The sequence below is a fragment of the Numenius arquata genome, chromosome 10, assembly GCF_964106895.1.
Source record: "Numenius arquata chromosome 10, bNumArq3.hap1.1, whole genome shotgun sequence".
Classification (NCBI taxonomy): domain Eukaryota; kingdom Metazoa; phylum Chordata; class Aves; order Charadriiformes; family Scolopacidae; genus Numenius; species Numenius arquata.
The window spans coordinates 3,073,881-3,087,480 of NC_133585.1; the positions used below are offsets into that span (position 1 = coordinate 3,073,881).

Genomic DNA, 13,600 nt, shown 5'->3' on the forward strand with positions numbered 1-13,600 from the left:
GCGGGCAGCCCGGGAGGGAAGAGGAGGGAGGGAAGGAGGGACGCCGCCCGCCCTGTGCCCGCGGGGGGCGGCGGGGCTGGGGCGCAGCGGTCCCTAACCTCGGTTCCCCCCGCTCGGCGCCGCCGTTCCCACCTCGGTATCCCGGAACAGGAAAGTCCCAGTTCGGCTTTCCCCCCTATAAGATCCTGTCTCCCTCCCCTCCGCTCCCCTCCCTCTGCCCCTTCCTGCCGCTGGCCCCGGCGAGAGGAGCCGCCGCTCGCCGTGCGGGACGGGGCTGAGCCGCCGCGGCGGCGGGACATGGGGACGGGGCTCTGGGGACCCTCCGGCCGGGCTCAGCCCCCAGCCCGCAGCCAGCGCTCCGGTACCCGGCGGGCAGGGCTGCCTTGAGCCCGCAGGGTTGAGCTGAGATCCTGAAGTTAGTGATTTTTATTATATATATATATTTTTTTTTCCTATCTTTTATTTTTCATTATTATTTTTCGTTCTTGTCTTTCCCTCTGCCCTCGCTGCTGCCGAAGAGCCCGTACGGTCTGCAGCGGGAGAGGGAGAGGGACGGGGGGAGGAGGAAGGATTGAGGAAGGGAGAAGATGGCGAGTTGCAGGAGCAGCATGGAGAAAGCAGCGTTTTTGTGCTGCTTCTTGCTGGCAATGGGGAGCTTCACCTCCTGCGCCCGGCCCGAGGAGGAGGAAGAGCAAGAAGAGCAGCGCTCCTGTCACGGTGCCTTTGATCTCTACTTCGTCCTGGATAAGTAAGTGACAGTCGCATTTAAAAACGGTTATTCACCCTTCAGTGCCTCCTTGCAGCAGCAGGCACGTTGTTCCCCCCCACCCCCGTCTCTCCGGTTGCCTTCCCCCGCCTCCGCCGGTGCCAAACGTGATGTCTGGGGCAGGGTCCTTATTTTTGCTCCCCAAAACTTGCCCTTTCCCCAAGCGGAGCGTTTAGGGGAGCATCAGGCGTTATCCTGGGTTAGTGGCACACGCGAACCTGGGAGAGCGGGTCGCCTTGGGGTTGTAGCGTGTGGCGTGTTGGATTTGGGGGGGGATGTTGGTCAGTGCCCCCAGCGCTCCTGGAGTTTGGTGTCAAGATTTGGGCTGAGCGCTGAGATGTCACCCGTGGGATTTAGCAGCGCCGGGGCTGTGCGGATCTACCTGAAGTTAAGACCAGCCCGCTTGTTTGTAGTGGTTGCTTTTTTACAGGCTCACAGGCAAGGTTTTATAAAACTTGTTTGTGCTCGACTTCTTTGGAATTGTCTAAACCTGTGTTTGAGCTACGTCTATTAAAACAGGTTGGCAAATACTGGTTTTTTTAACGCTACGTCAGCCCAATTTAGGTATGGCCAGAGGGCATGGTTGAGCTCACGTTCGTAGGCGTGTTAGAGCAAGCACTGGCAAAGCGAGTGGTAAAATGGTGCACCCACAGGTGTTTTTCAGAAGGCACAAATCTCTGTTTCTCTTGGTGCACAGCTCCAGCTTGACAGCCGAGGGTTAAACTCGAGGAGTAAATTGTTTGTCTCCCACGCGTACTGGGTGTGATGGTTCTGTTATCTAGTCCATCCTGGGTTAGGTATGAAAGACTCAAGCCTTTTCTTCGTGATTCTTACCCACAAGCCAGGTACGAAGTCTGTGCTGTTTCCCAGCTGGGAGAGCTGCTCAGTCCATCGGCCTCCTGCGTGAGGCAAAAAGCCACCATCCCTCAGGAGCCAGTATATTCCCGTGTTCAAGAAGAAAGGGGGGAAAAAGAAGGTATCATTAAGTAGTGATTCTGTTTTTAGAGCAAAAGGACCCGAAGACCAAAGGCATTCTGCTTTTCTCAAAGATGCACTAATGCACCATGTGGTCATTGTTTTGATGTGGTTTTTTTTCACTAAGAACTTGTTCCTCAAGTAACCTCCGTGTCTAGGAAGAGCACTGGGGGGGGCTAGTGTTAGTTCTTGCATTCGTTCTCGCCAGGCTTTCAAGAAGTGGCTGGTGCTGCTGTTATGCTCGCTTCCCGTGTTGAATTCCCTGTAACAATAAGTGTTGGTGGTCGCAGTACGGGTTCTGTGACGTGGTATCTGCCTTCTGCAGCGTGATTTCCATGTTTACAGAGGCACTGTGTACCCCCAGCAATCACCACGCTGCGCTCCTATGCCCCTCCTCATCTGTAAATCAAAACCCACTTTGCTGGGATAGTGGCTGTTAGCACTCGGGTTGTATTTGGGGAAATCAAGGCAGAGAAGAGGGTGATTTGCTCAGAGTCACTGATGTGTCAAGCAATAGGAAGTTGGTTGTGTAAGTGAGTCCCTGTGTGGTATTGTGGGCATGAAATCATCTCTTTTCTTTTAAGAGGCTACCGGTCTTGTATCTCGACTCAGGTGCTGCCCACTCGGTGCAGTGGTCCGCCGGAGATTGGACCTGATCATGTTTAAAGTAAAACTCACGGACTTTGGTTCCAGTGGGAAAATTCTCTTCGGCTTCGATTGCAAACTGAGCCTTTATAACCTCCGAGAGTTATAACGAAGAGTTCCTCTTTGGTAAAAAGCTGCCTTAAGAGTTACTTGGGCCCCTGAGCGGTTTCGGAATCCATCCCTGCTCCTACCAAGTCTGTGGCAACGTGGTGGCCAAGCTGCTTTTGGCCTCGATGGGGTTGCATTTCAATCCATATGGCTAATCTTAAGAGTGCCAGATTTTAGGAGCCGTAGGTCCCGCGCTGGCTGAGGGTGTATTTAGGCCCAGCTGTGGTCTGTGACCTCTGGCACAGCCCAAGGAGCTTCATGGAGACAGGGAGGATTGGCTGTGAGAGTAAACTCTGGATCTTGAGAGAGTTCGTCAGAAAGGAACTAGATAATCCTTTAGTGTTGAGAAGGGTCAGGGTATTCCTGGTAGGGAGAGGGCAGGAAGCCAATCAGAAACAGCTGGTTAAAAGTGAAAATACAGTGGACACATTTTTTTTCTTAGAATTGTATCCACGCTGTTGAATATCTGGGAAGAATCCTGGCTCTAATTTCTCATCGGAGAATCCCCAGAAAAACCCAGCCCTATGCACCACAGGGTATGCCCACACGGCCTGGGCATTGCCTCCCTTCGTTGGTGCCTTGCCAGTCTGGAGTTAGATGTGTTCAGGCTTAATTAGCTGTCTAAAGATGGGATTGGAGCGTTGGCTCCGTGCAAACTCCTGCCTTTAATCCTGCTCTTCAGCTGGATGACAGGCCCTGTCTCCAAAGTCAGCCTGGGTGAACCGAAGTGACTTTAAATCTGCTTTGCTGTGCTTCCCCGTAGAAAGATGTGATCTCACATCAGTAGGAGGCAAACGGGAGGAAGACAAGAAGCCTTCCTCCTTACGCATCTAAGCACTGTGTGTTACTGCAATGACTTTACTGGGGCATGATTTTTTTCCTTTTCAGTTCTGCCAAGCAAAGTCTGTGGGGATTTAATCCTGCAGGCAACAACCATCAGATGGAAAATATCATCTGCTGGTGAAGTTATTGTTATAATATAGATGCTGCCAGTTAGAAAAAGAAACTCGCTGATTTCTTACAGTTTTTCTCCGTCTGAAGTTGACTGCAGCCCTTTAGGTTAACTCCATGGGATGGGTAAGATCAGGGCGGGGGAACTAAGCCTTGGGATGCCCAAGAAGCGGAAAGGGAAAGGCAGCGTGTGTGGGAGAGAGACCTGCCACTGTCCTCCTTAGGATTGACAGTGCCAGAGCCGCATCAGGACTGCCTTGTCCCTGGGGATGCTTAAATGAGCAAATCCCTTGAAGGCAGGAGAACTGGACGTGCGCTGGCTGCGGGGGCGGCTGCCCAGCGTCTGTATGTCATACTTTTACGAGTTTATGCAGGCTTGAGTTTATTTGGAGGTGTCGTGGGAGACTTCGGAGTATCACACTGAAGCAGCAGAAATTTTTCTGTTCGCAGCTAAGTCGCTCCCTCTGCCTGAGGTAAGGCAGTGCGCAGTGCAGTTGGGTAGCCATCTCTCCAATAAGATCAAGTCGCCTGTGATATCAAAGATCTCATGTTTACCTTTAAACAAGCGCAGGTCTTAAGCCCAGCCTGAGTAGTTCTCACCTGCTTTGGTTGCTTCATCTGCTTTGGTTGCCCAGGTGCATGAAGGACTTGTTTCAGTCCCATCCCAAACTGCCAAGGATGGGTCCTCGTTGGGATTTGATGGATCCTCTTAGGGATTTGATTGCTCGACTGTCAGGCCTTGTGGTGACATCCTTGTGCTTGACTATGTAAATAGCTGCCTTTCATCCCTGTCTCCCTGTTAACATCCAGCTGCTGTTTGTAATCATATTGAAACACACTTGCAGAGGGGAAAGGATGACTGACCTCTACTGTCTTCTAATTATAAGTGTCTGATAGCATCATTATGATTGTTTATTAGTGGAACAAATATAAACCCTTTTAAAGTAAGGACTTATAACTGCCATAAATACCTGCTGCTGGCGATGCTTGACATGACAGATCTGAGCTGCAGAGCTGTCTGTATCTTCTATTTACGCAATATGAAGAAATGTCTTTGATTATCTTTTGACTGTAAAACAGGATGGGAAAAGGGGCGGGAGGGAGAATGTGAGATAGTCAGAAGTATTTTCTCATTTTTCCTGCTGGGATGTTTGCTAAGAAATTGTTTGGATTTTGAGGGAAAATGAGCTGCACAGCCTTGGGAAAATGTTTTCTTTTTCCGCAGCACAGACCGTGGCAGCGCAAGTGTCTTGAGTAAGGCCCTGGTTGATTTCTCTTTTAGAGCAGTGATTATATCTCTTTTTTTTTTTTTTTTTTTGGGGGGGGGGGGGTGGGGAGGAGGCTGTCCTAACTACCTTTTCGCTGCTCCTCGTCTTCCCCTTGAACCCTCTTCATGGTATTCCCATCTCTTGGCCACAAAAAAATACTGCCTTTCACATCGGTTTTGCTTTGTCTCCTGTGGTCCCAAGAGCATCCCTGTCAACAGTAACTTTGGTAAAGACATCAGTGCGATGTGGCTAGCCTTTCGCCTGTAATCCCTTTTCCAGATGCCTCTCTTTTGAAACTTGGTAAAGCCTCGCTCCAGAGGTGAATGTCACTGGTGGGGAGCGGGTGGGGAAGACTACAACCTCATTAGATGGGAAATTAGCTACCCCATCTCATCTCCTTCCTGGTTTTGGGTCTGTGTCCACCTCCCCAACTTCCTGTGAAAAGCCAGTTTTGTGGGAGGTGTTGGGAGGGAAACAGGTTAATATTTCCTGATTCACTTCAGGGAAGCCAAAAAGCCACCAGAACAAAAGGTGTTTCAGGAGCTGCTATTCTGATCTCTACATACCTTGTTTTTTCATGATATGCTGGATCTAAAGCAAACAAAGAAGAGAGTTTGGTAAACATATTTTGTGCCCCCTCCTCCCCCCCCCTTCCTCTGTGATGATTTCCTTGCCAATGACTTGAATGAATTTAGCACTTGTGAGTTACAAGTATTTTTCGCTTTCGGCTCTCGCCGTAGCCCTCTGCCTCTCTTCCTGCGCCCACGTAGTCCCAACCCAAGAGTGTTAGGATGGAGCTGGACCGGTGGGAGCTTAGCACAGAGGGAGAAGCTGCTTATCTGGGTCCCATGCTGTTCTGCACACTGAAGGGGGAAGAGAGTGGTTAACGACATTGTTGTGGTTGGAACTCAGACTGCTGGCAAAGATAGGTGCCTGAACACACACGTTCTGTCACCTAACTTAATTGCATTTGAAAAAAATCTCGTATTAACTGACAAACCACTGCTGAACTCCCCTTTCTGTAAGCAAGCATATCTACCTACCGCAGCCAGACCTCAGGTCATCGTCAGTTGTAGGACCTGGTGCAGGTCAGCTGCCTGCTGAGATTGAGAGGAACTGCTGTCCGAACAAAAGCATCGGCTTTGTTCCTTAGGTGGCGTTGGTTTTTATGCAAATGTATTTAAAAATGGTTGTGTCTATCTGTCTTCCTCCTGTCTGACTTTCTTTCCTCCCCCCTCCCCTTATAATGTAACCACATCATCTGCATGACACCTCTCATACTCCCCAGCTGCCTGTAAGCAATATTCCTTATTGCTTTCAAGACATAATCTGTTGGTATTTTGCCTTTTGCATCTTTCTTTGTTGTGGTTATATCGCAGCCAGTGCCGTGATTTTTCTTACAACCAGGTATAATTCCTTGGAATGTTCCGAAGTGAATTTTTATTCAGTTTCAGACATACCTTTGTTATTGGAACCAGGTTTTATTTGTTTGCATTTTGTCTGCTATTATTCTGCCAGATTTGCCTTTTGGCAGGAAAAAAAATGCTCAGGAAAACCAATTCTCTTCCCTTCTGCCCCAAGAAAAAAATTCTTTATAAAACACAAGGCAAAGCTAATGGGTAGTGGTTATTTGACGTAAAATGTGTACAGTTAACAGGAAGAAAAAGCCGTGGCAGCTTGTCATTTGCAGTCTATTTATGCATGTAACTAAATCTGATTTATTTGGGGCTTGAGCCAAGGAAGTAAACCGTAAGATTCCCACTGACCTAGGATTTTTGTTTGTGCGCGCTCAGTGATTGAGAATTTCGTTACTCTTGTCTGAGCTTGCAGGCCAGAGGCTGGTGTGAATTGTGGGTTTGTATGAGGTGTGGTATCACTGAACTTTTTCATCTCAAAGGCAGAGAAGATGAATCGACTCCTGTGAGTTATTCACAGCTCAAGAGTTGTATCTCCCTGCTCCTGGCTATCATTTTTGCCTTGTTAAGTGTGACTGGGATGGATTGTCCTGCTTTGCTCCCCGTGTTGTGCTGAAGAGGACTGAGATGCTGAGAGCGTGTCTTCCAGCCCTGATGCTGCCCAAAGCAGCTCTGGGGCTTTACTGGGAGATCTGAAGTGGTTGGAGGCAGCCTGAGCGTGGGTTCTGAATTTCACTTTGAGCTCATTTTATTGGCAAAAGCTATAGCGAGAGCTACAGTGCCAGGTGGGCAGGACTTGTGGATTAGATGGATTACTGTAGGAGCAAAGGGCAATGTTTTGAGGCATGACTAACAAAAGTCTGTAATGTCACTGCAGACTTCGTCAGTAGTTTTATATGAGAAAAGCTATTTATAAAATTCATGGGTTTGGTCATGAAACCTTTTGGATTCGAGTACTTTGGGTCCTGTGTTCAGGGCGCCGGCCTAGGACTAAAATCTGTTTTCCAGTTGCTTCTCTGCATCTTCCCTGCCACATTCCAGCCCTTGTCTTGTCCATTCATGTTAGGAGTACTCCGGAGCAAGGACTGTCTCTGAATGGCTGTCTCCGCCAGTGTTTCTAATTGCCTCTGGAGCAGATAATATAAACTAGTCCTTCCTTGCCTGGATGAATCACCCAGTCAAGGTCCCTTCCATGCTTGCGAGAAGCATTGTTTGGGAGAGGAGGATCCCTGTCACTTCGAATGCTCTGCTGGCTCCGAAGGCAGCGGAGGGGTGGATGAACACGCGCGTGCGTGTCTGAAACCACAACAAACTTGATGCCCCAGGGTCTGCTTTTATTGCAGAGCAGTTATTAGCCATGTGCAAGAATTCTGTTGTCTACAGTGTGGTTGTGGCCACAAAGGGCTCTCCAAATAACGACAACAAAGTGCCACCTTTCCTGAGCAATGGACTGTATACAGGGCCACCATTAGCTGGAGGGGACAGAGACTTACAGGGCTCTGAAAACTCAATGGGTGTTGTACCCCCCTGACACCGTGCTCAAACTGAAGCCAGCATCAATAATAAATGGGTCTGGTTTTTGCTACAGGATGTCTGGAATTGCTGCTTTCAGCTGATCTGTAGTAGAGGCAAATGTGCAAGGGAGGGGGGGAATGGGACAGGGGGCAGCTCTCTGTCTTCAAGGGGTTTCACTTTCTCACTTTTAGCAGGAAGGAAAGGCTTTGGGTCCTGCTGCCTTCTGTATGTACGTGTGGAAATAAAAATGTTTGCTGTTTGGGTAGTGCTGGGGTTTTAGCTTTCACTGTGAAGCTGCAGGTCTGATGTGTACGGCCCTCAGTTGGTCTGTGCAGGCTCCTGAGGTGAGTTTAGCTGTGACTGGGAATCAACGTATGGCCTAGGAATGGCACCTTAGAGATGATCCTCCTGGTTTTTATCTGCTGAAGGAGCTGGGCTGAGCGTGGTACCCCGTATGCCAGGGTTGTGCCTCTTGGTTTCTCTGGGCTCCAGCTTCCGCCTCCTCTGGGAGCCTGAGGGGAAAGAAGAAGAGGCTTCCAGCCCATCTCACGCTTTCTCGTCTTCACAAACAGCAAGTGAAATACCTCAGCTTGAGGTATTGCTCACCGTTTTCATACGGACGTAGAGCTCCGCAGTAAGTAAGCGGGAGCAGGGTCAGGCCTTGCCATCACATCGCTTCCTTCCAGCCCCAGAAATACTCGCCGACCTCCTCTTCTTTCCCCTCCCATCAAGTGGTAGCAATGTGAAATTCGGGAAAAACAGCAGCAGCAGCAGCTGCTCCTCTGAGCCGCGTCCCGATGAGGCCGGGAGCACATTCTTTCCTATGTTGTGGTTTGCTGACTCTCCTCTTTGTCTTGTGTGTAATGGGAGCAGAGCTCGTGGAGCAGGGAGCGCGCTGGTAACAAATGGCTCCTGTGGGTTTTTTCACATCACTCGGGCCTAATTCCGGTCACAATTCTGTGGGTATGAACCTGGGGGAAATTCTGCTGTTTCACCCCAGCGGAACCAGCAGCAGAAACAGGCCCTGAAATACTTTCTGTGGCGCTCGGGCTGCCCACCCCAGCTGTTTATTGCTTTGCATTTGCCTTTGCCGTGAGACTTCTGTAGCCTCCAAGGGCTGAAACCCCACCGCCCCGCTGGGCTCTGACAGGCAGATGAACCGCTTGTGGGTGGTGGGTCTCTATTTCTCTATTCATGGAGGCCTTTGGCCTGTGGGGCTTGGTATTTCACAGAGAACGTCGGGCTCGCTGGGCCGCTTCAGCGGGGAGAAGGCAGGGAGGCAGCCCAGGGCTCGGCTGGATGGCAGCCATTTTGTTTGATGTGAGGAGCTGAACCAGGCAGCTGGTGACCAAAAGCAGGGGATCTCCAAGGCGTGCGCCAACAAGATGGGTCTGGCTGTAACATAGTCTTTCCCTGCAGACATCCACAATGCTGGCTTGGTGCATCCACTGGGACAAACCTCCCCCCTGGCTGCATCACTCCTTCATGGCGTCCCCCAGTTACTGGTGAGGATGGATGAGTGTGTGCCCCACGCCCGGTGCTGCTTCTGCACAGGACCAATCTCTTCCATGCTTCGTTGCTTTTTCCTCGTTGTTCAGAAGTCCTCACAGTTCCTCTGAAATCTTACAGGAGTGTGTCATTTGGTGGCCAAACAGGCCAGGCAAGCAATCTGCTTATGGTTATTTACTGATGGCACTTTGAGACAATCATGGCATGGCTTTGTTCAAGGCTCCTGTTAGCACAGGTACGCTGAGTGACGGGAGTTCTTTTAATTACTGTAAGGTTCTAAGGGAAACAACAAAAACAGCAAAACTGCTGTAAAAATCATTCTGTGTGGATGTCCAAGAATAAGCTGTGATGTAGAGCATCACTGAAAGACCCTATGCTTTCTCCAGGCTTGGCAACTGTGGAGTTAAAAATAAGTGTGGCTTTCAACCATTGGCCATGGTCAGAAAGGAGGTTACAGTGTGCTTGGAGCATCCCACTTGCCATGGGAGACCAAGGCAAAAACTTCCAAGTCTGATCCAGCCGTGAAACACAGCAATTTAGTTTACGCCGCCAGCAAAAGCGATTCTGCAGTTCAAAAGATAAGATCCCAAAAGCAGTGAAAGGTGTGACTGTTTTCAATAGTCCTGGGCAGCTTTTGTTTATCAGTGTTGGGGGTAATGTTTGACAGCATTTGGCAACTTAGTGCGTAGTTAAGCAAACGTTTTATTGTCGTAAATTTTTGTTTAATTTGCCATGAAAACTGCTGTTGCTGGTGACGTGGGGTCAGGCCTCTGGGGCGACAGATGAAACTACATCAGGACAAACCCCAGAAGCCTCTAGAATACACGTATATATGAAACAGCAAATAAAACGACTTTACAAACAGGGATATGTAGAGGTGAGTTTTGGGGGGAGGGGTGGGAAATCAGGTTCTTTTCTAAGTCAGGACACCCCCACTAGTGTTCTTGAAGGGTTTGGCACGACTAGTGTTGGTGGCACTTGAGCATCATTTGCAGAGGGAGGTGACACTGACCACTTCACCGGTACTCCTTACTTGAGATTTTGAAACAGTAAAATTTTCTTGCTAGTATTTGTCTGGCTTTCGAGACTCCCAGCTGAGAAGCGATGTGTGGGTGCAAAATTCCTCTGAGGGGAGGAGGAGACCCACTGCCATGCTGAAGAACCTCTGCTCAATGGGGTTGTAGCTCAGTGATGTAGATCCAGGTACCCCGAGAGCATGGTACATGTCCTGTGGGGACTCGCCCATGACAGAGACCTCCCTGGCTTTTCAGAGGTGGGCATCTATAGGTTTATTTCAGCCATTTTTAGTTACTCCTAGTCTCACTGGTTGTTCCAAAAAGGGATGTTTTGTTACAGTCAAGAGTACACGGAAATGCATAGTCTTAAGGTTATCTGTGCGTTTTTACTTTAAAAGTCTTCCTGGTTTTTCACCATTAGTGGCTTATGATTTTCTCAGATTTTTGATATCTTGGCTGTTTTGCCGAGCTATTCTTTGCCTGAGTGGTAGATTTAAAAAAAAAAAAAAAAAAAAAAAAAAAGCAGGGGAAGGAGGGGAAACAACTCCGACAGTCCTAAAAAGGTGTTGGAAATGATCGTTTGCTGCTGTTATAAAGAAAATTCGTTGCTGCTTTCTTTTTCGGATTGCATCAGTGCCTCTGCAGCTGGCAGTAGAAATATGATACCTCTTCCAAAATAGGTCATTCTTTTCTAAGTACGAAACTGTGGCTATTCTGTGTAGGGAAGTGACTCCACTGGAAATTGCAGGAATTGGATTTAAGTGGGATGGCAAGCTCAGAGTGAAACTGAAAGTGCCAACTCCAGGGGGGAAAGAATTAAAAAATAAAGAAATCTGGGAGCAGTAAATGCGTATTGCATAGATTCAAGGAAAATCTCTTTGAGTTCATCATGTTTCGAGATGGGACTTTCAGAAAAATCCTGCTGATCTGTACCTGACAGGAGTGACTGACATAGGGTCACTTGGGAAGCCCGTACTAGAACTGAGAATTGTAATATGGGATCATTTTCTCACTTATTTTTTTATACGCTTACACAGAAAAGTGTCTCATGGCAGTTAGAGGAAACCTACTGCTTTACAGTAGTTAAACTTCAGGAAATTTTTCAGTTCTGTGCCTAATCCCCTCTGATCCTTCTGTATGTGCTGTTGTTTTATTTATCGTTCTGCCCAAGACACCTGGTATGTGAGTTTGCCTGGCAAGGGAAGCAAATGAGCCATTCTTTCATAAACACCACAGTCTTAGGGAGGGCTTTTAAAACCATTGACTTCTCATGCTGTGTAGCCTTTTTAATGGCTTGAAAGTGTATGGGGTAGACCTACACGGTAGAAATTACCTATCGTTTACTGTAGAGTTGCTGCGTGCAAGGCTCTGATTGAGGTCTGAGTGTCATCAGAGTGTGAGGGGCTCTGAGAATGTAAGACTAAGCGGAAAAAAGCCAGTTATATGTATTGGGAGGGGCAGCATGAATATGTAAGTTTGTGCATGCAACTAAGTTGCCCTGGTTTTCACAAGAAATCCGTAATGGCTCCAGGGACTGGCCAGCAGGTCGAGGGATGTCATCCCTCCTTCTGCTCTGCCCTGGTGAGGTCCCATCTGGAGCATTGTGTCCGGTTCTGGGCTCCCCAGTTCCAGAAGGACAGGGAACTGCTGGAGAGGGTACAGCAGAGGGCTACAAAGATGATCAGGGGCCTAGAACATCTCTCTGCTGAGGAAGGGCTGAGGGACTTGGGCCTTTTTAGTCTGGAGAAGAGAAGACTGAGGGGGGATCTGATCAACGCCTTTAAATACTTAAAGGGTGGGTGTCAGGAGGATGGGGCCAGTTTTTTTTTTCAGTGGTGCCCAGTGACAGAACAGGAGGAGACGGGCACAAACTTGAACATGGGAAGTTCCATCTAAACATGAAGAGGAACTTTGCTGTGAGGGTGGCAGAGTCCTGAAAGAGGCTGCCTAGAGAGGTGGTGGAGTCTCCATCTCTGGAGTCATTCAAAACCCACCTGGACACGTTCCTGTGCAACCTGCTCTGGGTGACCCTGCTCTGGCAGGGGGTTGGACTAGATGATCTCCAGAGGTCCCTTCCAACCCCATATCATCCTGGGATTCTGTGACTGACTGTCCAGAATGTTAGCTGAGTGAATTATCTATGAGCACTGCCTTTCCCTTCTGAATTACTTCAAAAGCTTTCTCTGTTGAAACAAACAGTAATTCATGCAAACATTCTCCCCCGCGTTCTGGGAGAATAGAGGATCAGTCAAGACTTTCTGTGAGGCTGCAAGGGCAGAGCTGTGCTCTAGTAAAGTAAATAATTTGCTGGCAGATGATTTTGTGAAGTCGCATAAAATTAATTAAACTAGAAGAAAATATAAATATTTTATGTTATAAAAGGAACAAAAGCAGATGGAAGAGTTACTAAGCTTATTTCAAAGTCGTATGGTAAACCATTTCAGGCCTATTTCTACTTCTCTTCGAGTCAGTGGGTTTTGTCGTGATGGTTCCTGTTACAGCTTCCAACACAACTGCTGTAGGAGCCTTGACAGGGTTTGCTGCCTCATCTCCATAGACCCCTGTGTAATTTGTGTCTCTGACCACCTTTGGAGTAGCCCAGGCTTAAAAATCAGAGTGGAACAAGGAATTTTGCCATGAAATGAGATTAGTGTAATCAATTATGTTTTGTGCGCAGGTCTGGAAGTGTCAGAAATCATTGGACTGAGATTTACTCCTTTGTGGAAAGCCTAGCTGAGAAGTTCATAAGGTAATGTTTTCTTAAGATTATATTTTAATTTTATATATATATGTATAATTTATTTTTTCATTCACTGCTTTTAAGCAAATGAAAATCCGTTGAAGTAATGTGTGCGTGTGTGACACGGAACTGGCTTGTTCTTCTGTTTCAGCCCAATGTTGCGAATGTCTTTCATCGTTTTTTCTTCACGAGGCACTACAGTCATGAAGCTAACAGAAAACAGGCAAGTGCTCCCCACGGCTTTCATTCAGAAATGCCCTCCATCCCTCCTTTCAAGCAGCAAGCGGCTCCAAAACCAGAATTTGGAGGTCTGTTTTGGTCCTCAGGATGTACTCAGGGAGTACATCCTCACTATCCCCAGCTACCCAAATCAGGACAGTTTTTGTGTAAGAGATCTTTGACCCTGAGCTGATAAGGAAAAGAATAAGAAATTGCCAAAGTGACCCAAAGCCCCAAACTTCACACCTGCAGCTGGTTGTACCCGGTGCTGGAGCACTATCTCGCCAGACTATCACACTCCTCTCCTGGACTACCTCCAGACAGCACCCGTGCCAGAGGTGGTTTGCAAAGCCAAGCCACGCCACAGGTTTCTTAAGAAAAAGAGAGCCTGAGGCTGGAGCAAAATTCTTGTTGCCACCTTCACAACCAAATCCTCTTTTTTTTTTTTTTTTTTTTTTAAACAAAAACCAACC

General features: G+C 48.1%; 1 protein-coding gene across 1 annotated transcript in view; it reads left to right on the top strand.

The window, feature by feature from the left end:
- The first annotated feature begins 261 nt into the window (after nt 1-261).
- Nucleotides 262-13,600, top strand: part of ANTXRL (ANTXR like) — a 53,296-nt gene continuing 39,957 nt past the window's right edge. Inside the window, exons 1-3 of the mRNA XM_074154563.1 lie at nt 262-748; nt 12,846-12,917; nt 13,060-13,131. Coding sequence (XP_074010664.1) covers nt 588-748; nt 12,846-12,917; nt 13,060-13,131 — 305 coding nt within the window. The 5' untranslated portion in view covers nt 262-587. The remainder of the gene's footprint in view (nt 749-12,845; nt 12,918-13,059; nt 13,132-13,600) is intronic.